The 27872-nt window shown below is 41.5% G+C and overlaps 1 protein-coding gene across 9 annotated transcripts in view; it reads right to left on the bottom strand.

Annotated features, from left to right (window-relative positions):
• Positions 1–27872, bottom strand: part of map3k15 (mitogen-activated protein kinase kinase kinase 15) — a 133800-nt gene that overhangs the window by 82845 nt on the left and 23083 nt on the right. For all 9 annotated transcript variants that reach the window (XR_015758916.1, XR_015758914.1, XR_015758915.1 and 6 more), the window contains exons 2-3: positions 12286–12425; positions 1800–1996 (exon numbers count right to left, since the gene is read on the bottom strand). Coding sequence is in view for 4 of the 9 variants with exons in the window: in XM_087992975.1 (XP_087849101.1) it covers positions 1800–1996; positions 12286–12425 (337 nt within the window). In the remaining 5 variants the exon portion in view is untranslated. The remainder of the gene's footprint in view (positions 1–1799; positions 1997–12285; positions 12426–27872) is intronic.

Below are 27872 nucleotides of genomic sequence, written 5' to 3'. Positions count from 1 at the left end.
GGAGGAAACCGGAGCACCCAGAGGAAACCCACGCAGAGAATGTGCAAGCTCCACACAGACAGTTGCCTCATGAAATCTTTTGATTATTACTCATTTTGGAACAGCGTGCATCCAACCTTATCTGATTTTGGACTTTGTCGAAACAACTTCACTTGTAAAATGGAGAGAACTTGTGCTTATTTAGCTTAACTCAATAATCTAATAATTATTATAATGGAGCACAGAGCTGCTGTGGAAGGAGAACAGATGGGAATTGAACCCAGGTCCCTGGCGCTGTGAGGCAGCAGTGCTAACCACTGAGCCATCGTGCCACCCCTGGAACATAGGGTTGGACAGTCTTAATTTTGAGCAAACTTTGACAAATTTCTACGGTGCAAATCCCATAGCACTGCGGTATTTTAAACACTGATTTCTATGACTCATGAAATCTTTTGATTATTACTCATTTTGGAACAGCGTGCATCCAACCTTATCTGATTTTGGACTTTGTCGAAACAACTTCACTTGTAAAATGGAGAGAACTTGTGCTTATTTAGCTTAACTCAATAATCTAATAATTATTATAATGGAGCACAGAGCTGCTGTGGAAGGAGAACAGATGTTTTTTATCCATTCAGAGCACGAGTCGATTTTCATTCGAACAGCAGGTATGGTTTGTGGCTTTCTTGTAAAAGAAGCAAGAACTACCCAAGGAGGTTTGTAGCACATGCCAAAATATTTCCTATCTGAAGGATTTTGTGAAACTTGAAAGGGGTCAGAAAAGATTTACAAGGATATTTCCAGGGTTGGAGGGTTTGAGCTATAGGGAGAAGAGCTGTTTTCCTTGGAGCGTCGGAGGCTGAGGCTAAACCTTATAGAGATTTATGAAATCATGAGGGGCATGGATAGGATAAATAGACAAAGTCTTTTCCCTGGGGTGGGTGAGTCCAGAACTAGAGGGCATAGGTGTAGGGTGAGAAGGGAAAGATTTAAAAGGGACCTAAAGGGCAACTTTTTCACACTGAGGGTGAGTTTTTTGAATGAGCTGCCAGAGGAAGTGATGGAGGCTGATACAATTACAGCATTTAAAATTTTCCGGATGGGTATATGAATAGGAAGGGTTTAGAGGGATAAATGCTGGCAAATGGGACTAGATTACGTTAGGTCATCTGGTCAGCATGGACAAGTTGGACCAAAGTGTTTGTTTCTGTGTTGTTCATCTCTATGATTCTATGACTCAAATTAAAATGAAACAGTTCACTGGAATTTTCACACATCAGTAATGTGGACATTCCTCACAGTTTGACAGGTAAGAGTGGCATAATGGCTCAGTGGCTCACAGCACCAGGAACCAGGGTTCAATTCCACCCTCGGACGACTGTCTGTGTGAAGTTTACACATTCTCTTTGTATCCAATTGTGTTTCCTCCGGGTGCTCTGGTTTCCTCCCACAGTCCAAAGTTGTGCAGGTTAGATGGACCGGCCATGTTAAATTGCCCATGGCATTCATGGAAGTGCAGGTTAGGTGGATTCACCATGGGAAGTACAAGGTTACAGGAATAGGGGAGCAAGTGGGTCTGGATGGCTCTTTGGACGGTTAGTGTGGACTCAATGGCCGAATGGCCTACAACTACACTGTGGGGATTCTATGATTCTATGCTCGTCACATGGTGCCCCTGAAGAAATGCAAGTCTCATGTCACATCATGTTGATTTTTTTTTGAGGAGGTTCTAATTTCTACACTTCTCCCATTCCATACTTTCAATTAACACATTAAGTTGAAGGTTAAATAAATATTCTTAGTCATATCAAAGACAGTACCATGAGGGGGTAACTTCAATATCTTTTAGGAGACTGATAAATTTCTCCACCAATGGCTGGCAGAAAGGTCCCAGTAAGATGTCCCAATTTGGTTGCAAGTACTCGGAGGCCCTCCGTTGAAAATCATTCTCACAGCACAGGTAATCGTTGTTGGTGGTTGTCACGTAGGGGATGAAATGATAGCTCCTGCTGGCAGCCTGGCAAAAAGAAAATACATCTTTCAGTCAATTTACAAAGTGTGGGCTTCTTGTAAATCTATGGATTGTTTCTTAGCTAGCTGATTGTAGGACAGTGAAATCAGTGAGCAGAATGAAAAGTAAATCGAAGATATAGAATGTAGGGAAACAGATGGTGACATCTTGAAAAGTGTCCATATTGCAGAGGAGGAAGTGCTGGATGTCTTGAAATGCATAAACGTGGATAAATCCCCAGGACCTGATCAGGTGTACCCCCTAGAACTCTGCGGGAAGCTAGAGAAGTGATTGCTGGACCTCTTGCTGAGATATTTGTATCATCAATAGTCACAGATGAAGTGCCGGAAGACTGGAGGTTGGCTAAAGTAGTGCCACTGTTTAAGAAAGGTGGTAAGGAAAAGCCAGGAACTACAGACCGGTGAGGCTGACATCGGTAGTGGGCAAGTTGTTGGAGGGAATCCTGAGGGACAGGATGTACATGTATTTGGAAAGGCAAGGACTAATTAGAAATAGTCAGCATGGCTTTGTACGTGGGAAATCATGTCTCACAAACTTGATTGAGTTTTTGAAGAAATAACAAAGAGGATTGATGAGGGCAGAGCAGTAAGTGTGATCTATATGGACTTCAGTAAGGCGTTCGACAAGTTTTCTCATGGAGACTGGTTAGCAAGGTTAGATCTCACAGACTTCTGTGAGAACTAGCCATTTGGATACAGAACTGGCTCAAAGGTAGAAGACAGAGGGTGGCGGCGGAGAGTTGTTTTTCAGACTGGAGGCCTGTGACCAGTGGAATGCTACAAGGATCGGTGCTGGGTCCACTATTTTTCATCATTTATATAAATGCTTTGGATGTGAGCATAAGAGGTACAGTTAGTAAGTCTGCAGATGATGACACCAAAATTGGAGGTGTCATGGACAGCGAAGAAGGTTACCTCAGATTATAACAGGATCATGATCAGATTGGCCAATGGGCTGAGAAGTGGCAGACGGAGTTTAATTTAGATAAATGTGAGGTGCTGCATTTTGGGAAAGCAAATCTTAGCAGGACTTATACACTTAATGGTAATGTCTTTGGGAGTGTTACTGAACAAAGAGAACTTGGAGTCCAGGTTCATAGCTCCTTGAAAGTGGAGTCACAGGTAGATAGGATAGCGAAGAAGGCATTTGGAATGCTTTCCTATATTAGTCAGAGTATTGAGTACAGGAGTTGGGAGGTAAGGTTGCAGCTGTACAAGACATCGGTTAGGCTACTGTTGGAATATTGCGTGCAATTCTGGTCTCCTTCCTATCGGAAAGATCTTGTGAAACTTGAAAGAGTTCAGAGAAGATTTACAAGGATGTTGCCAGGGTTGGAGGATTTGAGCTATAGGGAGAGGCTGGATAGATTGGGGCATTGGAGGCTGAGGGGTGACCTTATAGAGGTCTATAACACCATGAGGGACATTGACAGGATAAATAGACAAAGTCTTTTCCCTGGGGTGGGGGAGTCCAGAACTAGAGGGCATAGGTTTTGGGTGAGAGGAGAAAGATATAAAAGAGACCTAAGGGGCAACGTTTTTGTGCATAGGGTGGTACGTGTATGGAATGAGCTGCCAGAGGAAGTGGTGGATTTGTGAGAACTGCTTGGGAGGATTTAAACTAGTAAGGGTGGGGGGGGTGGGACCCAGGGAGATAGTGAGGAAAGAGATCGATCTGAGATGGGTACAGCTGAGAACAGAAGTGAGTCAAACAGGGCAGGCAGGGACAAGGTAGGACTAGTAAATTAAAATACATTTATTTCAATGCAAGGAGCCTAATAGGGAAGGCAGATGAACTCAGGGCATGGTTAGGAACATGCGACTGGGATATCATAGCAATTACGGAAACATGGCTCAGGGATGGGCAGATCTGGCAGCTGAATGTTCCAGGATACAAATGCTACAGGAAGGATAGAAAGGGAGGCAAAAGAGGAGGGGGAGTGGCATTTTTGAATAGGGATAGCATTACAGCTGTGCTGAGGGAGGATATTCCTGGAAATACATCCAGGGAAGTTATTTGGGTGGAATAGAGAAATAAGAAAGGGATGATCACCTTATTGGGATTGTATTATAGACCCCCCAATAGTGAGAGGAAAATTGAGAAACAAACTTGTAAGGAGAGCTCAGCTATCTCTAAGAATAATAGGGTAGTTATGGTAGGGGATTTTAACTTTCCAAACATCGACTGGGACTGCAATAGTGTTAAAGGTTTAGATGGAGAGGAATTTCTTAAGTGTGTACAAGACAATTTTCTCAATCAGTACTTGGATGTACCTACTATAGAAGGTGCAAAACTTGACCTACTCTTGGAAAATAAGGCAGGGCAGGTGACTGAGGTGTCAGTGGGGGAGCACTTTGGGGCCAGCGACCATAATTCTATTCGTTTTAAAATAGTGATGGAAAAGGATAGACCAGATCTAAAAGTTGACATTCTAAATTGGAGAAAGGCAAATTTTGACGGTATTAGACAAGAACATTCAAAAGCTGATTGGAGGCAGATGTTCGCAGGTAAAGGGAAGCCTTCAGAAATGAGATAACAAGAATCCAGAGAAAGTATATTCCTGTCAGGGTGAAAGGGAAGGCGGGAAGGTATAGGGAATGCTGGATGACTAAAGAAATTGAGGGTTTGGTTAAGAAAAAGAAGGAAGCATATGTCAGGTACAGACAGGATAGATCGAGTGAATGCTTAGAAGAGTATAAAGTAAGAGTATACTTAAGAGGGAAATCAGGAGGGCAAAAAGAGGACATGAGATAGCTTTGGAAAATAGAATTAAGGAGAATCCAAAGGGTTTTTACAAATATATTAAGGACAGAAGGGTAACTAGGGAGAGAATAGGAGCCCTCAAAGATCAGCAAGGCGGCCTTTGTGTGGAGGCACAGAAAATGGGGGAGATACTAAATGAATATTTTGCATCAGTATTTACTGTGGAAAAAGATATGGAAGATATAGACTGTAGGGAAATAGATGGTGACATCTTGCAAAATGTCCAGCTTACAGAGGAGCAAGTGCTAGATGTCTTGAAATGGTTAAAGGCGGATAAATCCCCAGGACCTGATCAGGTGTACCCAAGAACTCTGTGGGAAGCTAGAGAAGTGATTGCTGGGCCTCTTGCTGAGATATTTGTATCATCGATAGTCACAGGTGAGGTGCTGGAAGACTGGAGGCTGGCAAATGTGGTGCCACTGTTTAAGAAAGGCGGTAAAAACAAGCCAGGGAACTATAGACCGGTGAGCCTGACCTCGGTGGTGGGCAAGTTGTTGGAGGGAATCCTGAGGGACAGGATGTACATGTATTTGGAAAGGCAAGGACTGATTCGGGATAGTCAACATGGCTTTGTGCATGGGAAACCATGTCTCACAAACTTGATTGAGTTTTTTGAGGAAGTAACAAAGAGGATTGATAACGGAAGAACAGTAGATGTGATCTATATGGACTTCAGTAAGGCGTTCGACAAGGTTGCCCATGGGAGACTGATTAGCAAGGTTAGATCTCATGGAATACAGGGAGAACTAGCCATTTGGATACAGAACTGGCTCAAAGGTAGAAGACAGAGGATGGTGGTGGAGGGTTGTTTTTCAGACTGGAGACCCATGACCAGTGGAGTGCCACAAGGATCGGTGCTGGGCCGTCTACTTTTTATCATTTACATAAATGATTTGGAGCATAAGAGGTACAGTTAGTAAGTTTGCAGATGACACCAAAATTGGAGGTGTAGTGGACAGCGAAGAGGGGTACCTCAGATTACAACAGGATCTGGACCAGATGGGCCAATGGGCTGAGAAGTGGCAGATGGAGTTTAATTCTGATAAATGTCAGGTGCTGTATTTTGGGAAAGCAAATCTTAGCAGGACTTAGACATTTAATGGTAAGGTCCTAGGGAGTGTTGCTGAACAAAGAGACTTTGGAGAGCAGGTTCATAGCTCCTTGAAAGTGGAGTTGCAGGTAGATAGGATAGTGAAGAAGGCATTTGGTATGCTTTCCTTTATTGGTCAGAGTATTGAGTACAGGAGTTGGGAGGTCATGTTGTGGCTGTACAGGACATTGGTTAGGCCACTGTTGGAATATTGCGTGCAATTCTGGTCTCCATCCTATTGGAAAGATGTTGTGAAACTTGAAAGGGTTCAGAAAAGATTTACAAGGATGTTGCCAAGGTTGGAGGATCTGCGCTACAGGGAGAGGCTAAACAGGCTTGGGCTGTTTTCCCTGGAGCGTTGGAGGCTGAGGGGTGACCTTATAGAGGTTTACAAAATTATGAAAGGCAGGGATAGGATAAATAGACAAAGTCTTTTCCCTGGGGTTGAGGGAGTCCAGAACAAGAGGGCATAGGTTTAGGGTGAGAGGGGAAAGATATTAAAGAAACCAAAGGGGCAACTTTTTCATGCAGAGGGTGGTACATGTATGGAATGAGCTGCCAGAGGATGTGGTGGAGGCTGGTACAATTGCAACATTTAAGAGGCATTTGGATGGGTATATGAATAGGAAGGGTTTGGAGGGATATGGGCCAGGTGCTGGCAGGTGGGATGAGATTGGGTTGGGATATCTGGTCGACAAGGACGGGTTGGACTGAAGGGTCTATTTCTGTGCTGTACATCTCTATGACTCCATGACTCTAATGTGAACGGGGAAGTATGAAAAGGTCCTCAATCAATTGCCAACCCAGATTCGAGACTTTACAACCTGAAGCTTGCAATAAGACATCCAGGCCTTGGCTTTGAACTCACTTCAGCTCCAACAACATAAATTGCACTAAGGTGATGTGATTCAATTGTGCCACTTGCGGCTTAACAGTTATTCAAGTGCCTGGAAATGGGCACTAAACCTTACACCTCTTCTCTGTATCAAAGTATCTGTGGTAAAAATACCATTATTTTCAAACAATGCTAACAATTGGATTGTCTATCACAATCCAATTTATTTTTCTGCTTCATAAAGCAAAAGTGAGTTCCTTCAAAAACAAAGGCCAGGTCTGACAGGTCTGCAAGCTTGTGTGAATGACTATTTATCATTTAGAACAACAAGCGATAACTTCAATTGGACTTGGTGGCATTGTTAGTGTCGCGAGACCATGGGTCTGCACCTGGGAAGTCTTGCTTCAACGGTGAGGTAACACTGGAGAGTCCTCGCCAGGGCGCAGGCCTGGGCAAGGTTGTCTGGAAGACTAGCAGTTACCCATGCAGTAGCTCTCCCCTCTCCATGCCTGTTGTCCAAGGGAAGGGCAAGGGACGATACAGCTCAGCACCAGTGTCGTGGCAGGATTTGCCAGAAGAAGATTGAAGATAACCTCAGGCTGCCTGAGGGACTCCAGCTCCGGATTTATCCTCAGAGTTTACTCCCAAAGCCTTTCCCTTCAATGTGTATGGACGCAAGGCAGTGGATGTTTGAAAATGGACTTGGAAGTATTTTTATGTGAGTTTGGTGGCTTCAGCTGCCTGATTTGTTATGCCCAAGATGGCCAACCATAGAAGGAGGAAAAATAAAAACTTGCATTAGTAGAACAATATACAGGACATTTCAAAGTGCTTTAAAAGCCAATGCATTTCAAAGTGCAGTTATTCTTTTAGAGGAGAAAATGTGGCAGGCAATTTGTGCACAGCAAGCACCAACTGCCTGCAATGTCGCTGTGACAAGATAATGTATTTTTGTGAAGTAGTTTGAGGGATAAATATTGGCCAGGCTGCTGGAGGGAACGTCCTTGCTCCTCTTCAGAAAAGTTTCATGGTGTCTTCTATAACCACACTTTATGTGTGGACAAAACATCTGATTACAGTCTGTTCTGAAATAAGACAGTTCCAACTCTGCAGCATTCTCTCAGACCTACATTAAAGAGTCAGCTTCTCATGCTCAAGACTTGAAGTTGTTCCGACACTGTGACTCTGACTCACAGCCTCATACTCCACCAACTGAGCCATGGTTGAGACCTACTGAGTCATGGATTACACCTGGATAAGATCCCAGACAGATTTATATACAACTATGTTACATCCAGATTATCGCTCTTAAAATAAGATTGGATTTGACTGTAAACTGCCTTTTCAACCCCAGTCTTTATACTGCTTACTGTTTCCCACCAGCTACATGTTATCCTTGTGGAGGCACTGCATTGATATTTTACAAACTATAAAACAACTTTATATTTGTTGGTATGTGTCGCTCTCTCTCTCTCTCTCTCACACGCACACTAAGTGCCAGAAGCTGATGATCATACATTCCCTGCCAGCACTTATCTTCTCTCCTTTTTCTTACCATTCCAGTGTCATGATAAGTAATGGCATGTCATGTGAAGACAGATAGTAACTCTTCCAGCACTTGCCTCAAGCAGTCAATCTTTAACATCCTCTCAGGTGCAAACAACAAGGGAAAGAACATTTGATGCAACGTGAAAAATGTCACTGCAGCCAACAGAAAGCAGCTGAGAAGCTTTTTGGCCACTTCCAAAGATCATTTAGAGACTCCGGCAGGAATGGAGGCACACTTAAAACAGACACTTTAAAGAATGGTGGGTTTCTTTGCCCAGAGGAAGTTTGCGAACCAGTTGAGCAATTCTAGCAATCCAGTTAAAATTGTCAGGTAAACTATTAATACAGCGAAGATACAACAAATAACATCAGCATTAGAAGTTAATTTGTCATTAAAGATAAAGACATGGAGGGTGTGAAATATGATTTCAAAGGGAGTGAAAAATGCACAGTTGTGGCTTGGCTACCAGTTATAATCATTCCCCAAATGTTACTACATATGATAATTGGATTAAGTGCATTACACCCCTGCTAGGACACAGGAATATATGGCAACTCTAAAAGTCAGCAGACAATTCAAAAACTAATCCAACATGGGTCTCTGATCAGACATTTTTCTTTGAGGTGACAAAAAAGAAATCGATTCATTGTTAGATTCTTTGCAATTCTACATTGTTGCCTATGTTTGGAGATCATGATTTGCACTTTGATTTATTTTCTCTTTGAAAGCGGAGAGCTGGTGGTGATTTTAAACCAAATACAAAGTGTTGATTTGACAATAGACAATAGGTGCAGGAGTTGGGCATTCTGCCCTTCGAGCCTGCACCACCATTCAATATGATCATGGCTGATCATCCTTAATCAGTATCCTGTTCCTGCTTTATCTCCACAATCCTTGAGAGCTCTATCCAACTCTTTCTTAAATGAATCCAGAGACTGGACCTCCACTGCCCTCTGGGGCAGAGCATTCCACACAGCCACCACTCTCTGGGTGAAGAAGTTTCTCCTCATCTCTGTCCTAAATGGTCAACCCCGTATTTTTAAGCTGTGTCCTCTGGTTCGGCACTCACCCATCAGCGGAAACATGTTTCCTGCCTCCAGAGTGTCCAAACCTTTAATAATCTTATATGTCTCAATCATATCCCCTCTCAGTCTTCTAAACTCAAGGGTATACAAGCCCAGTTGCTCCAGTCTTTCAGTGTAAGGTAATCCCGCCATTCCAGGAATTGACCTCGTGAACCTACGCTGCACTCCCTCAATAGCCAGAATGTCTTTCCTCAAATTTGGAGACCAGAACTGCACACGATACTCCAGGTGTGGTCTCACCAGGGCCCTGTTCTGCTGCAGAAGAACCTCTTTGCTTCTATACTCAATCCCTCTTGTTATGAAGGCCAGCATGCTATTAGCCTTATTCACTACCTGCTGTACCTGCATGCTTACCTTCATTGACTGGTGTACAAGAACACCCAGGTCTCTCTGTACTGCCCCTTTACATAAATTGATTCCATTTAGGTAGTAATCTGCCTTCCTGTTCTTGCCACAAAGTGGATAACCACACATTTATCCACATTAAACTGCATCTGCCATGCATCTGACCACTCACCTAACTTGTCCAGGTCACCCTGTATTCTCCTAACATCCTCCTCACATTTCACCCTGCCACCCAGCTTAGTATCATCAGCAAATTTGCTAATGTTATTACTAATACCATCTTCTATATTATTAACATATATTGTAAAAAGCTGCCATCTCAGTCCTGATCCCTGCGGTACCCCACTGGTTACTGCTGCCATTCTGAAATGGAGCCAACCAACTTTCAATCCAAGTTAGTACTTTGCCCCCAATACCATGCGCCCTAATTTTGCTCACTAACCTCCTATGTGGGACTTTATCAAAAGCTTTCTGAAAGTCCAGGTACACTACATCTACTGGATCTCCCTCGTCCATCTTCAGAGTTACATCCTCAAAAAATTCCAGAAGATTAGTCAAGCATGATTTCACCTTCATAAATCCATGCTGACTCTGACCTATCCTGTTACTACTTTCCAGATGTGTCGTAATTTCATCCTTTATAATAGACTCCAGCATCTTTCCCACCACTGAGGTCAGACTAACTGGTCTATAATTTCCTGCTTTCTCTCTCCCACCTTTCTTAAAAAGTGGGATAACATTAGCCACCCTCCAATCTGCAGGAACTGATCCCGAATCTATCGAACTCTGGAAAATAATCACCAACGCATCCACGATTTCTCGAGCCACCTCCTCCCTGGGACATAGACCATCAGGCCCCGGGGACTTATCAGCCTTCAGACCTAACAGTCTCTCCAACACCAATTCCTGGCAAATATAAATTCCCTTAAGTTCAGGTCCTTCAGCCACTGTTACCTTAGGGAGATTGCTTGTGTCTTCCCCAGTGAACACAGATCTGAAGTACCAATTCAATTCTTCTGCCATTTCTTTGTTCCCCGTAGTATATTCCCCTGTTTCTGTCTTCAAGGGCCCAATTTTAGTCTTAACCATCTTTTTGCCTTTCACATACCTAAAAAAACCTTTACTATCCTCCTTTATATTATTGGCCAGTTTACCTTCGGATTTGGATTTTTAACCAATTTTTGATCAAGTAATCTTGCAATCTTGTGAAGAAGTGCATGTGTGTCTACGTACATAATCAAACCTTAGATTTTAACAGTGAATCCTGGCTCTGTCTAACTACTCTTTCTTTTCAAATGACAACATCCATTCCCCCATCCCAGAGGTAAATAAGTCTTAACAAATGTCATGATCCATACAATCATTGAGATGAATATTGATGGTCTGAGGGAGTCAGAGAAGACTTCTGAAGAGTATATTTATCCTTACAGGCTGCATGTCCATTATGGCTCTCCCAGGGGATTACATGACTGACAATGGGTGTAGTGAAGATGACAGAGCCAAGGGAAAGTGCTTACTTATGAAAATGATCATCATTATTTAGGGCAGGCTTGTCTTACTGATCAATTTATTAAGTTTAAAAGTCTGGAAACAAGTTAAATCCACAGATATATATGGAGGAATCATGGACATTTGATTTTGAGATACAACTCTATTCTTCACAAAAGAGTGGGGGAGAACAACACAGATATCATAGTTAAAGAGAAGTGTTTGATACATTAGATATGATTAGTATGGGGAGAGAGGAAATATGAACGGATTAGCATATGTGAAAGAGGATAAACCAATAAAGCCATTAGAAATGCTAACCATCTGTGAAAATAAGCCAAAAGGGAAAAATGGAAGGAAATAATCACCATTGTTGTCCAATTCTCACTGGATACAGGTTTAGTGCTGGAGGATTAGAGGGCCATTAATACTGTACCTTTCTAAAACGAAAGGGAGGGACAGAACAAATAATTACAGTCCAGTTTGTCAAACCTCAAATGCAGAGATTATTGGAACGAGTTCTGAATAAACTGCTACTGAAGCAGAAAGGGGTAATCAAAGATAGTCAGCGTGGGAAGATTATGTCTAACTAATTTGAACTTTTTGAGGATGTAAAAAGGAGGATTGATGAGGATTGTATAGTTAATGTAGTCTACATGGACTTCAGCAAGGCTTTTGGCAAGAGTCCACTTGGCAGATTAGTTATGGTAAAAACAATGACTGCAGATGCTGGAAATCAGAGTCTAGACTTGAGTGGTGCTGGAAAAGCACAGCAGTTCAGGCAGCATCCGAGGAGCAGTAAAATCGACGTTTCAGGAATACGGTCCAAGCTGAACAGTTCATCTATCAGTGTTAGGTAATTATATCATTCCGTGTTATTTGCAAATGGTTAAGCTCCAAAATCTTGTACATTGGTCAAAATAATAAAATCAGAAGCTGACTTCTGATTATTGAAAGATAAAATTCATTTTGATGATATTTCAAAAGGAAAGAAAGAAAGAAACAGGGCTTTAATTTGAGATGGCTGATCAATTCAGACATAAACCAAATGTACTTGGCAGTGAAAATAGATCAGAAATAAATAAGTCAGAAAGTATGAAAAAACACGATGGGGGTAACCTTGAGTGATTGAGCAGTCTCCAGGTCAGTATTGTGGTAGAGAATGATGCTGTTTGTCATGCCAAAGCTTTCTCTTATACCCAGATGGTAAAACAGTGTTGGCTGCCGGAACACGTCGCTCATGTCCACCACAGCAATGTCTGTAAAACAAGAGCAGGGTCACTGATTAAGGAGCACACATTACAGCCTGTATTATTTTCTGCTAATAGCTAGAAAAATACCGCTCAATACAGCAAACTTAGCATTCATTAAATTACTTTTAATAAACTATGATAAAATTACAATTTTTTTCAGTGTGTTTTATATTTATATATTAACTCTGGATTTGGGTGCTGCTGGCAATGATACTATTTGACTGTCCATCCCTTGAGAAATTAGGCAGTTGGTCTTCTTTCCTTTATACATCCAAGTGGCTTGAAGGGGAGGACAATTAGCCTACTGTGGGTCTGGCACAGGTCAGCCAGAATGGGCAATGAGAGAGAGAGAGACAGCGTGAGAGTGAAAGAGAGTGACCGAGTCTAGAAAAAAAGAGTCCAAGTGAAACAGTTAGGAGAAATCTTTCAGTTGTTTTGGAAATCACTGTCAGACAGGACAGGTTACGAATAACACTGCATAAGGTGGTCGGCTAAGTGATAAACAGAAACTGATCAAGTAAAGCCAGTGCAGGCAGCACAGGGTAAGGGTTCAACCACTACAGGTAGAACCAAAACTAAGATTAAAGTTGCCTTCTGGTGATTTGACTTAAAGTGCAGAAAATGAAGGCACGTGCAGAGGACAAAACTTTTGGCTAGAAAGCACAACCCAGAAATTAAAACTGAATGCTCTTGCTTTAATTTGCCTTTCATGTACATTTATATCATGATTGTAGAAATTCTGGGATACTTCGGGCAATGTTCTGTCAGATGTTGATCATACTGCACTACAATCAAGGCATGTGGTTATGGGCAATTTTCCCCAGCTGTTCGACACATGTTCAGAACAGTTCAGGCTGAGACTGGTTACAGGCCCAGTTACAAGACAAGTTCAGGGCAGCAGGCTGTTCGGCTTATTATAAGTTGCATGTCAACAATACTGTGACTGCTAGGCTAGGTTAGTTTTCTGATCCTAACTTTCTCTGTGCTCTTTCAGATTTCACTTCTCATCACCATTTGAAGAACATATGTTTTAGATTCAAGATGGCGGCAGAGTAAGGTGCTTCAGCAGGACCTCCTCCACTCCATCCACTCCTCTTCCATTTTATTCTCAGCCTCCACTCAGACCTGATGAGGAATCCTCTTGGCCTGGTGTAGCCGCCAGCCATCGAAGCCTGCTGGCCCAGCGTGACCTCAGCTGGTCTCAAGATGATTCCAGTGCAAACTGACAGCCTTGTGAACCATAAGGTGAAGCCTGATGTGGTCTAGACTCAAGGCCGGGTGCCTGGACGGGAGGCTAGGTGCCAGCTAGGTTGGAAGGTTGCCATACTGAACATTTTTTCCTCCATTTTATAATTTATTCCCAAAATCTGAAATGCTGGACTTGTTACTTCTCTATTTTTCTAAGAACTGTAACTGAAGAAGCTCTACCTAGGGACCTTGAACCTAAGATGGCACCATAAGTGGCAACTTGTACACTTTTCACTATATTCATTTTAGCATGTGACAATAAAGCTAATTCTAGTTTTTTCCAGTGTAGTATTCTCCTTTAATTGTAACATATCCGAGAGAGAGAGAGAGATGTTTCAGCATTTCTGACAATTTTGTTTTGAATTAGTTCTGGTTGTAAATCACCAAAATCTGACAATGTGTAAAGATGTCTATAGATTCTCTTGGAAACTAACCTTCTGTTAAACCTTGATCTCTTTGTTTTCGAGTTGCCATTTGATATAAAGTCAAATTGTCAAATGCTCTTATATGAAGGTGCACGGTGGTCCAAATACACAAAGGTATCTGTCTCTCCTTCTAGTTTGTCTTTTAAAACACCAGCTGCAATCAGACTTACAGAATAAAGAAATGTGCTTACTCGTTCTTCCCAGGGCTTCTTGTATAAACCTGAAGCAATTTTGTATTATCTCTTCTATACTGTGCTTTGAAATGTAATATCTTCCTCTATTTCTGCTTTATTTAATCAAGATTGTTTCTGCCTTTTAATGAAATATGTGAAAACTTTTGCAGGAAATGTTTCTAATTCTTTGGAAACGTAACAGATTAGTGTTTAAATTTTTCTTTAACAATCAGTTCAATTTCATTAGATGTTTCAGTCTTCATCGCTGAAGCATATATTTTTTTTTCCAAATACTGAATTTCTTTTCAATACTGTACAACAAAGATGGCTTACTAATAAAGCTATATCCTGAAGTGTCTTTATGAAGGTTTTCAATTTTTCTCTTTTACGGTTTTTCAGAAATCTTCCTTAATTTCTTTCAAAATTGAAAATTTCTAATTGTTTCTGTAAAATCATCTTCAAACACTTAAATATCATTGAAATGTTCTAAATTGGAGAAAAACGGCATTTTATGTTTTTGTACAAAATGGATGAAAGCCTGACTTTTTGTAATATTTTCCCTTTTTTTGTGATTTCTGCACCAATTTTAGAACTGCAGAGAATTTGCACTCTTCCAGCTTCCTCTGAGCAGTTAGTGCCATTTCAGATGGAAGAAACACAAGTACCTTGGTTTTGGTGATAAATAGCCTGATGATGCAAATAGCCTGATGACTTCCATACACTGATCCTCAGGAGAAACTTAGGATCACACAATTAACAATGACAGAACAAAGAAGGAAAGCCCCCAAACAATGCATTTGGAAGAAACAGATCCTCAATCACCTAAAAAAAAAACAACTCTTTACATATTCATGAAGATTGATGAGACGATCCTAAATTTATCCTGGTAAAACTATAACCTTTTTTGGGAGGTGTAGGTACAACTATACAAGTAATGTAAATACTAAGTAGGCGGACATGGCTTGCGGGGAGATAGAGTCATAGAGATGTACAGCACGGAAACAGACCCTTCAGTCCATGCTGGCCAGATATCCCAACCCAATCTAGTCCCACCTGCCAGCACCCTCCAAACCCTTCCTATTCATATACCCATCCAAATGCCTCTTAAATGTTGCAATTGTACCAGCCTCCACCACTTCTTCTGGCAGCTCATTCGATACACATACCACCCTCTGTGTGAAAAAGTAGACCCTTAGGTCTCTTTTATATCTTTCCCTCTCACCCTAAACCTATGCCCTCTAGTTCTGGACTCTCCAACCCCAGGGAAAAGACTTTGCCTATTTATCCTATCCATGCCTTTCATAATTTTGTAAACCTCTATAAGGTCACCCCTCAGCGTTCAACGCTCCAGGGAAAACAGCCCAAGCCTGTTTAGCCTCTCCTTATAGCTCAAATCCTCCAACCCTGGAAACATCCTTGTAAATCTCTTCTGAACTCTTTCAACTTTCACAACATCTTTCCGATATGAAGGAGACGAGAATTGCACGCAATATTCCAACAGTGGCCTAACCAATGACCTGTACAGCAGCAACATGACCTCCCAACTCCTGTACTCAATACTCTGACCAATAAAGGAAAGCATATCAAATGCCTTCTTCACTATCCTATCTACCTGCAACTCCACTTTCAAGGAACTATGAACCTGCACTCCAAGGTCTCTTTGTTCAGCAACACTCCCAAGGACTTTACCATTAGAGTGTCTAGGTCCTGCTAAAATTTACTTTCCCAAAATACAGCACCTCATATTTATCGGAATTAAACTCCATCTGCCACTTCTCAGTCCATTGACTCATCTGGTCAATATCCTGTTGTAATCTGAGGTAATCTTCTTCGCTATCCACTACACCTCCAATTTTGGTGTCATCTGCAAACTTACTAACTGTACCTCTTATGCTTGCATCCAAATCATTTATGTAAATGACAAAAAGTAGAGGACCCAGCACCGATCCTTGTGGCACTCCGCTGGTCACAGGCCTCCAGTCTGAAAAACAACCCTCCACCATCACCCGCTGTCTTCTACCTTTGAGCCAATTCTGTATCCAAATGGCTAGTTCTCCCTGTATTCCGTGAGAACTAACCTTGCTAATCAGTCTCATGGGAAATCTTGTCGAACGCCTTACTGAAGTCCATATACATCACATGAACTACTCTACCCTCATCAATCTTCTTTGTTACTTCTTCAAAAAACTCAGTCAAGTTTGTGAGACATCATTTCCCACGCACAAAGCCATGTTGACTATCCCGAATCAGTCCTTGCCTTTCCAAATACATGTGCATCCTGTCTCTCAGGATTCCCTCCAACAACTTGCCCACTACCGACGTCAGGCTCACTGGTCTATAGTTCCCTGGCTTGTCCTTACCACCTTTCTTAAACAGTGACACCACGTCAGCCAACCTCCAGTCTTCCAGCACCTCACCTGTGACTATCGATGATACAAATATCTCAGCAAGAGCCCCAGCAATCACTTCTCTAGCTTCCCACAGGTACACCTGATCATGTCTTGGGGATTTATCCACCTTTACCCATTTCAGGGCATCCAGCACTTCCTCCTCTGTAATATGGACATTTTGCAAGGTGTCACCAACTATTTCCCTACATTTTTTTCTTCCATATCCTTTTCACAGTGAACACCGATGCAAAATACTCATTTATCATCTCCCCCATCTCCTGCGGCTCCACACAAAGGCTGCCTTGCTGATCTTTGAGGGGCCCTATTCTCTCCCTAGTTACCCTTTTGTCCTTAATGTATTTGTAAAATCTCTTTAGATTCTCCTTAACTCTATTTGCCAAATCTATCTGATGTCCCCTTTTTTGCCCTCCTGATTTCCCTCTTAAGTATACTCCTACTTTCTTTATACTCTTCTAAGGATTTATTCGATCTATCCTGTCTATACCTTACATATGCTTCCTTCTTTTTCTTAACCAAACCCTCAATTTCTTTAGTCATCCAGCATTCCCTATACCTACCAGCCTTTCCTTTCACCCTAACAGGAATATACTTTCTCTGGATTCTCGTTATCTCATTTCTGAAGGCTTCCCATTTTCCAGCCGTCCCTTTACGTGCGAACATCTGCCCCCAAACAGCTTTCGAAAGTTCTTGCCTAATACCGTCAAAATTGGCCTTTTTCCAATTTAGAACTTCAACTTTTATATCTGGTCTATCCTTTTCCATCATTATCTTAAATCTAATAGAATTATGGTTGCTGGCCCCAAAGTGCTGACACCTCAGTCACCTGCCCTGCCTTATTTCCCAAGAGTAGGTCAGGTTTTTCACTTTCTTTAGTAGGTACATCCACATACTCAATCAGAAAATTGTCTTGTACACACTTAACAAATTCCTCTCCATCTAAACCCTTAACACTATTGCAGTCCCAGTCTATGTTTGGAAAGTTAAAATCCCCTACCGTAACCACCCTATTATTCTTACAGATAGCTGAGTTCTCCTTACAAGTTTGTTTCTCAAATTGTATTTAGTCTTCAATCGGTCTTAGATTCCTAGAAGCTGCTCGTGAAATTCATGTGGTCAACATAATAAATCAATAAAAAAATTTACATGTGCCACCAGTCTGTTTCTCTTATGCCATCTGCAGCTGCTTGCAGTATATCATGCAAAGGCAATTCAGGTCACGGCTGGTACTGTACACTGCCCAGAACCAAAGTACTGGGCCCCAATCCAACAATATGCTGCTCAAGAGATACATTCTAGGCTCATTTGGGCTTTAAGACAGATGCAAATGAGGCAGCCACTCTCTATATTTCTGCAGGGCCTGTGGAGTTTGATAGAAGTGAAGAGGAGATCACTATTCTAATATTATTTTTGAATTATTTTGTCATCTATCTCTTCTACCGATACTCCTATCACCCCACCCCATCCTCTTTCTGTTGCTTCATACACCAACACTGGCCTCTCATTAGTAATGCTGCTTATTACGATGTCAACTGGTTTGTCACTGGAGTTGCTTGTTGCCACCATCCTCGTTGTTTGACTGGGTCTCAGGTTTACAGTGGCAGAGGAAAGCCACTAGGGAGTTAATGACAAGAAAAAGGCTCTTCTCTTAAACAAGATGTTGTCCAGTGCATGATAGCAATCAGGTACAAGTTACATTAGTAAGTTAAACATGATTTGGAGATGCCGGTGTTGGACTGGGGTGTACAAAGTTACAAATCACACAACACCAGGTTATAGTCCAACAGGTTTAATTGGAAGCACACTAGCTTTCGGAGCGACACTCCTTCATCAGGTGATTGTGGAGGGCTCGATCGTAACACAGAATTTATAGCAAACATTTGCAGTGTGATGTAACTGAAATTACTGAAATGTTTCAATGTATAATTTCAGTTACATCACACTGCAAATGTTTGCTATAAATTCTGTGTTACGATCGAGCCCTCCACAATCACCTGATGAAGGAGCGTCGCTCCGAAAGCTAGTGTGCTTCCAATTAAACCTGTTGGACTATAACCTGGTGTTGTGTGATTTTTAACTAAGTTAGACATGGTTGCTAAGATGTATGAGAGACACATGGATATAGGTCTTCACTCAACAAGACATTCTGCCTTTCTTCAACCGTATACAGAGAAGAGCTTAATAAGTCTTCAATACTAACCCTTTCAGGTTCATTCCTTCATATAAGAAATGCCACTCCTTCCACAACAGGGAACTGCATTTTACTTGCCATGCTAAAAATGACAGATGAATTTTGACATAAATATCAAAATGTTGTTTTATAAGCCACTGCTATGATCCCAGCTGATGAAGATCAGCTCCTAAATGATAATGTAAAAACATTCAAATGTCATACTAAGGCAAGGTTTCAGTGCAGTTAATTAGCAGGTTTTATTATTCCAGTAATCTGCTGCTGGACTAATCATTTGGAAACATCACTTCAAGACTCACCATGGCATCTGAGGAATTTAAAATCAGCTCGTTATGTAAATTTGCAATTAAAAAGAGTATCAGTAATTATGATCTTGAAACTACTGATGAATTAAAAAAAAAACCATGCAACCATTTGGACTCACTTGAATTGAATGGACGTGTTTCAAACTGATCTCTGTAGGTAAATTCTTTCAGATCACACAAAAGGAAGGACCATGTCAATGAGTCCTTTCCCTTCTCTGCACACAAAGTGAATGGCTTCTCTCAACTGTATTTATTGGTGTGATCATTTGTGCAATAGTAAAGTGTGTGATTCATTGCATATCACAATAAACAGATGACCTGAGTCACTTGGTAGGATAGAATTTGAGTATTTTTGAATAAACACACACGCTCTCCATGGTTTTCATCTTGCAGTCATCTGGATGGATACAAGAAAACCAAGTCTCAAAAGGGAACAACAATGCAAACTGTATGAGAGAAGAATGCTGATTGGTTGGCAAATGGGATCTGATTGGTTGAGGCTTCCCACAAGCTCTATTTAATTGGACAAGGCACTATTCCTGGACATATGCTGTTTACTGTGTATGAATACACATGGCTTTCTGCGAGCACAACTGAGCTACACTGCAAGTCCGAGTAATAATCTTAAATTGCTTGTTAGTGTAATTCCTCACACACTCTGGATTAGTGAGTAGGTGCTGTCTAATAACAGACTCTCACCTAATTTTGGGTCCTGTGTTCTGAGTTTTGCAAGCGTGGGCTGGTTGAGTACAGTCAGTAGGGTAATTTGATACAGACTGGACATTCTTATGGGTGGCATGGTGGCACAGTGGTTCGCACTGCTGCCTCACAGCGCAAGAGACCCGGGTTCAATTCCCGCCTCAGGCGACTGACTGTGTGGAGTTTGCACGTTCTCCCCGTCTCTGCGTGGGTTTCCTCCGGGTGCTCCGGTTTCCTCCCACAGTCCAAAGATGTGCAGGTCAGGTGAATTGGCCATGCTAAATTTCCCGTAGTGTTAGGTAAGGGGTAAATGTAGGGGTATGGGTGGGTTTCGCTTCGGCGGGTCAGTGTGGACTTGTTGGGCCGAAGGGCCTGTTTCCACACTGTAATGTAATGTAATCTAATCTAATCTAATCAAATTCGTCCGTTCATAAGCTTGCACAATATACAGAGATCAAACTCTGACTGAAGTAACTATTATTCTGCTGGACCGATTTAATGTGCATGCCAACTGGCATTCATCTTTCATCACTCAACAAAGTTGAATTTTAATTCCAACTCCAGTACATCTTGACTTCCAAAAGACATTTTTCGGTGTTCCCAAAGAACAAAGAAAGAAAACTAAAACACCATAGACACTGCCTACAAAAACAGGCAGGAAAACCCAACGCAACAATTATTGTGTCTCCCTTCTCTTTTGCAATTGTTCTTTTTTCACAACAAATTAACCACAGTTACTTTTGTGGCATCAAAAATGCATCATGCATGGTGATAATGCGTAAAGTCTTACAAAATAGTGTGCAAACATCCTTTGGAAATTAGTATCTATCTGAAGGTTCCTGACAATTGAGAGGCAAGGAACATAAAGCAAAAAGGTTACTCTGGAGGCTGGGTCAACTATTGTTCACAGAAATAACACAAGATATCCATTAAAACCATAGGAAGAGGGGTTTTGATGGATGGTTTACTGAAAAGCTTTGGATCCTAAGACAGTCATGCCCCCTTTAGCATTTCTTACAATCACTGGGGGGCAATGGGCCAGTATTCACCTTGTGTGTCCCGTCAGAACATTGTCAGTAGCCAGACACTCCCTTGGGGAGGCAAACCATTGGACCAGTGTGTAACAAGAGAAACCTAACTCTGGAATAAGCCCCACTCAGAATTCTAATTCCCCAGAACCAATAGTTGCAACAGTGAGCAATGCTCTGGCTTTATAGCAAAGAAACATGCTCTCCCAATTCTTACAACTCAACACTGCAGCTTGACAGCCGCCATGCTAAACCTCTTATTTCATTTTCTTTTGAGACAGACTAATCATAAAAATAGAAACAATCATACAAACCACACAGCTAGTTAATGGTCAACTAGTCTGGGAAGTAGTTTAGAACATTCAAGGAAGACAGGTAAAAGAGGACCAGATAGATGTTCTTCTTTGCCAGACATTTAAATCACACTAAAATTCACCCTGTTTATATATACCATTTCAAATTCCTCCCTCTTTCCCAAAAGAACTAGACCATGCAAATTCTCAACACGTAAAAGAAAGCTGGTGAGGACTAAACACTGAATGCTTGTCTCATCCATCTTTTTCACAATAACATCCTTGCATCGGCACTATTCTCTTCAAACCTTCAGCCACACAAATGGGCACTGGCAAACCACCAGCTTCACCACATCATCATGTCTGCTCTCAGACCAGCTCACCATTTCAGCCACACTAGCCTGCAGAGATATATTGTTGCAATTAGCAAGAGTACTGCAAGAGCATGGCCTTAGGATATTCACATGCTCGGGTCAGCCATACAAATATACCTCTGAAAACTTCAGCTTCATTGTGCAGTCCATCCAGACTTCTGCATATTCCTCATTTCCTGTGCATGTCAGCTTTTGTATGAATCAGAAGGTAGTCAACTAAATGGACCTAGTGACAGCTTTCCATATTAGTTGAGGTGAAAATCAAATTTGAACCTCTTGCAGAACTTTAAGATGTTTGAACGTGAGGCTGCATCTGCAGTCAATGATGCCACCGGAAACATCAAGTGAATCTCCTGCCGATGTTTCTTGCCAAAGGCCCAGTTTTAAGCTTATTCATGATGGTCAGAATCATCTTGCTCCCCCGCTGCATTTTAGCATTTGGCTCATTCAGATGGATGAAACTGTCTGAGAGATATTCCAGCTTTGCCCACCATTAATCATCAGATAGTAGCTCTTTAGAAGGCAGTTCATATAATGTTGAAAACTGTCATTTCTCATGAATATGGGAGAGAACCTTCCCCTGCAATAACCACCACACCTCAGTGTTTAACAGCAAACTCTCATGCCTAGCCCTCATCACTGTACATGAAACAGAGAACAAATGCGATTTGAAGCAAGCCATGATTCTATATCCTTCGTGATTTTCATAGCTTGCTGTAATACTGCAGCTCTCTCAGGTGGCATTAATTTGGCTACAAGAGCTTCACGGTAGACGATGCAATGTGAAATCTGAACGTCAGGACTTTGCTCTTTTAACTTACTGACAAATCCTTTGACTTCCCCATCAGGGAGGCTGCTCCATCAGTGCAAATGCTCTACACAAGCTCGAAGCAAGTTTGCTTTCCATCAAGTAGGCATCTGTTACCTGAAATAGGTCAGTCACATGATTCAGTAGCTCCCTACAAAAGAAACAATTCTCCTGAATCCCCTCAACATGCCATACATTTGCCAACACCCAACAGAGTCCACTTATTTCTGGACTAGTCAATCTGCAGAGCAAACTTCCCACCGGTAGCTAACTTGTCTTGGAGTCCTTTCTTGATACAGAAGTTTATAAAATAATATAAAGTGGTATGGATAGAGTTAATGGCAGTTGCCTTCTCCCTATGTTGAAGGATTTCAAGATTAAGTGGCATATTTTTAAGGTGAGACGAGAGATATTTAAAAAATACATAGGGGCAATTTCTTTCTTTTACACAGACGGTGGTTCACATGTGGAATGCACTTCCTGAGGAAGCAGTGGATGTGGGTGCAATTACAACATTTAAAAGATATTTGGTTAAGTACGTGAATAGGAAAGGTTTAGAGCAATGTGGGCCAGGAGCAGGCAGGTGGGCCTAGTTTAGCTTGGGATTATGTTCAGTGTGGACTGGTAGGACCGAAGGATCTGTTTCCATGTTGTTTGACTCTGTCATCAATCTGCCATTTAACTGTACTGTTAGATGGAATTTTGTTGATCTGTTTTGCAGCATCAGATGCTACCATCACACCTACCTACACCCTTTTTTTTCCCATGCAGGCAAGATTTAGGTTTGGGCAATGGTATGGAGCTTCTTTGATTTTGCTTAAAGCCCCGCCACCAGGCAAGTAGCCTCTTTATCTGATACCCATGCACACTGCATCAGATGTTGGGTCTGTTTAATGGAGATGGATAGTCTCTCAAGAGATGGATGCTGTGTATGTAAATAGTGTCTTAAAACGTACCTGGTGCCATAGCAATGTTTGCCAACTTTTGTCTGCAGAGGAGACATTCAGCTAAGGAGCAAGCAACATCTCCAGTGCTTAAAATCCAAAGGCCAGGTAGCTCTCATTGTACTGTCTGTCTGTGAACAGTTCTTGCTTTTTATTCTTTGTGTTCAGATGTTTCATCGACTGAATTAGCAGATGAATCACCTCTTTTGACAAGAAATATATCCATTTCTAAGAATCAAAGACTTTGATAAATGGAATGAGCAAAAAATAAACAAAATTCCAAAAACGTTCCCATTAAAATAATGTGGAAATGTGTCTGGGCTGGTATGTCAGTTCAACAGCCATTTTATTTGCTCACATCATAACTGTTCATGCCCAGTTTTTTGGCTGGTTCTGCACATGTGCGGATGAGAATTCTCAGAACATTAAACATGGTATCAAAACGTAGCACTGCTCCCGAGAACCTCACAGTACTACACACCTTGCTGGGGCAAACCTCATGAAAATCTCTGGAACAATTAATATTTTATAAAAGTTTTTGAGCTGTAACTAATTGTGTTATATGTCAACAGGTCATGATTACTTCACCGCAGCTGGAATCCATTTACTTGTAATAAATAAAGATAACAAAAGAGGTAGCAGAGGCGTCCGTAGTGATCTTTTAGGCATCGCTAGAATTAGAGAGGGACACAGAGGACCGGAAAATTGTTAACATCACACCCCTGTTTAAAAAGGGACTAAGGCAAAAAATGGAAAATTACAGACTGATTAACCTAACCTCGGTTATGGGTAAGATCCTGGAATCCATTGTGAAGGATGAGATTTCTGAATACTTGAAAGTGTATGGTAAAATAGGGCAAAGTCAGCATGGTTTCATCAAGGGGAGATCATGCCTGACAAATTTGCTAGAATTCTTTGAGGAAGTAATAAGCAGGTTAGACCAAGGAGAGCCAATGGATGTTATTTACATGGACTTCAAGAAGGCATTTGATTGATGTAATTCCTGCCCTCCCCTTCACTGTTTGATCATGCAGCATTGCCCTCTGAGAAGGGCACTGCTTGTCACTGGCCACTTGGGTGTTTCCTTTCTTCCAGGTGGTGGAATATAAATAATGATTTACACACTTGTTGTTTTTTCACTGTGTCCAACACCTGCACACATGTGCAAAATAGAAAAAACAAGAAAAAACAGAGGTAAAAAAGCATCTCAGAGGTTTTGTTAAAAGAAAGGCACCATACAAAAGGCTACTGAGTAAGATAAGGGCCCACGGGCAAGGTACTAAAAGGAATAGAAGTTTGGATATCTGACAGAAAGCAGAGAGTGGAGATACAAGCATCCTACTCAGGATGCAGCCAGTGGCAAGTGGTTTTCTGCAAGGATCAGTGTTAGGACCACAACCTTTCACTTTATACACCTGGGATGAAGGAACTGAGAGCATTCTGGCTAAGTTTGCAGACAATATAAAGATAGGTAGAGGGATAGGTTACATTGAGGAGGTGGGGAAGATCCAGAAGGATTTGGATAGGTTAGGAGAGTGGGCAAAGAAGTGGCAGATGGAGTACAACGTGGGAAAATATGAGGTCATGCACTTCAGTAGGCAGAACAGAGGCGTGGACTAATTTTTAAATGGGGAGAAAATGCAGCTATCTGAAGTGCAAAGAGATTTGGAAGTTCTAGTCCAGGATTCTCTCAAGGTAAACTTGTAGTTGAGCCAGTAGTTAGGAAGGCAAATGCAATTTTGAAAGGACTTGAGTATAAAAGCAGGGAATTACTTCTGAGGCTCTATAAGGCTCTGCTCAGACCACATTTGGAATATTGTGTGCAGTTTTGGGCCCTATGTCTCAGGAAGGATGTACTGGCCCTGGAGCCCGTTCAGAGGAGATTCACGAGAATGGTCCCAGGAATGAAAAGCTTAACATAAGAGAAATGTTTGAGAACCCTCGGTTTATACTCAATGGTGTTTAGAAGGACAAGGGGGGACCGAACTGCAACTTACAGAATACTGAATGATCTGGACAGAGTGGAAGTTGGGAAGATGTTCCATTGGCAGGAGACACTAGGACCAGAGGGAATTGCCTTAGAATAAAGAGAAGACATTTTATAATGGAGATAAAGAGAAACTTCTTCAGCCAGAGACTGGTGAATCTATGGAATTCATTGTCACAGAAGGCTGTGGAGGTCAGGTCATTGAGTATATTTAAAACAGAGATAGACAGGTTCTTGATTGTAAAGGGGATCAAGGGTTACTGGGAGAAAGTGGGAGAATGGAATTGAGAAACTTATCATCCATGATTGAATGGTGGAGCAGATTTGATGAGCTGAATGGCCTTATTTCTGCTCCTATGTCTTATGGTCTTAAGGTACAGAAACCCAGTCTGTGCTTTCTTTCAACTTGAGTTTAAAAGACAGGTAAATTGTGGAATTCTATGACAGCATCAGGAATAGTAGGGTTTGATTTCTACTGTACTATACAATGAGGGGTAACTTGCCTTGTGGGAAAGTCAAATGGAAGCTGGAGAAAGGAGACTACAGTCAGACAAAGGAACACCACCACAGTCAGTTGGGATTGTTTGCTTCCAGTCCAGGGTGTTGACCATGGTGAGTCAGGCACTTGGTCATACCAGAATCTGAGGACCCATGGCCTTGCAGTGTGGGAATTGGGCCATGGTCAGTAATGCAGGTCGAGTGCAAAGAGTCTGGTAATTGCAGGTTAAGTCGATTGGGATGCTATTGAGACATCAGTCCAAGGGGTTTAGAATTATAGAACCCCTACATTGTGGAAGTAGGCCATTCAGCACATCGAGACCACATCAACGCTATTAAGAACATCTCACCTCATTCTGAAATCAGGATCAATCATGGGAAAAAGCTTCCAATGACTGTATTTTCTTATTCAAGCAGCAGTTTTTATTGTTGGATTGATAACTTGCAAATAATTTCCACAACTTCAGCAAATTATGTTGTGATTCAATGTGATTCATACATACTTTAATATAATTTATTTTAGAGTTTGGATTTTGAACTAGTGACATATGGAATTTGGTCTCTGCGTATGTGAAAGTGTTTAATGATTAACTTAAGGCTTTCTGAAGTCATGGTTTATTAAGTGTAATAGGTATAACAGGAGGCTAATAGGAGTTTGTCTACATTAGGAAACTTTGTATGCACTGACAAAATAAACAGTGCTGTACATCAGGCTTCAGTTGGAAGGATCCAGAAGGATATTTTTGGCTAAGGGGAAACACACATAGCTTGAAGAAGGATTTTTGGTTTCAGGTTACAGAAGATGTTTTGAAACTGTACATGTAAAACAGTTTCTCCTAAAGGAACCTTAGAATTGTCAAGAAATAGGTTTCCTCGCGGTAAGGAGTTCAGATCAAAGGTTCCAGACAAGAAGTGTTTGGTTAAAATGCTGAAGAGATTACTTGAAACTGAGAAGGTCTAAGCTCAGTTGTAAGAAAAATCTTGGAAGATAGTTTCAGGTTCTCAAGACCAGAAAATGAAACATCAGATACGTGATAGAACAGGGAATTCTCTCTGAAGTGAATATTATAAAGGGGTGCCATTTCACTTAATGGGATTGTATTTTACTATGTATTTCAAACTCTTTGAACATATGTTTTATTTAAAGAGTTTGGTTTATTCAGTTTTATCTTTTGCATGATAAACTTCTGTTTTATTCTTAAAACTAATTCTGCAACATTGCACATTTGTATTTCACCAAAATAAAACAAGGTGTCAGATTTTTATCTGGTAATAAATTGGCAATGGGGAAATGCAATGAGACCTGTCAGCCCTTGTACACCAGTCACTGGAAGGAAGCAGGCAGGTGCAGCAGGCAATGAAGGAGGCAAATATCATGTTAACCTTCATAACAAGAGAATTCAAGTCCAAGACCAGGAATGTCTTGCTGTAATTGTACAAAGCCCTGGAGATCGCACTGTGCAGTTTTGGTTTGCTTAACTGAAGGAAGTTTTTCTGACTATGGAAGGAGTGTACTACCGGCTTACCAGACTATTCCTGGAGATAACAGGACTGATATACAAAGAGAGATATCAGGTAGGACTATAATTCACTGGAATTCAGAACAGTGGAGGAATCTCAGAGAAACCTACAAAATTCTAACAGGATTGTACAGGGTGAACACAGGAAACAAATTTCAGATGACCAGCAAGTCCGGAAGTAGAAGTCATAGCCTAAGGAGATGGGAAAGGCCATTTAGGACTGAAGTGATGAGAAATTTCTTCAACTTGATGGTAGGGGGCCTTTGGAATTCATTGCCACAGAAGTAATTGAGGGAAAAACATTGAATGTTTTCAAGTAGGCAGACGTAATTCTTAGGGCTAAAGGGGTCACAGAGTCTGGGAAGACAGCAAAAACAGCCTATCGAGCTAGGTGATCATCTTGAATGGTGGGACAGGCTCATAGGGCCAAATGGCCTACTCCGACTTCTATTTTCTGTGTCTCTATGAAAGGCCATCTCATTAAAACCAGAAAAAAGAATCTATCAAGCCAGATTTCAGTCTGGTTTCTGGCTTGTCCTGTAATAGCATTAA

The sequence above is a fragment of the Chiloscyllium plagiosum genome, unplaced genomic scaffold (assembly GCF_037043375.1).
Source record: "Chiloscyllium plagiosum isolate Xiang-an unplaced genomic scaffold, Cpla_swu_hap1 HiC_scaffold_12, whole genome shotgun sequence".
NCBI classification, from domain to species: domain Eukaryota; kingdom Metazoa; phylum Chordata; class Chondrichthyes; order Orectolobiformes; family Hemiscylliidae; genus Chiloscyllium; species Chiloscyllium plagiosum.
This window is presented reverse-complemented; position numbering and strand designations above follow the sequence as displayed.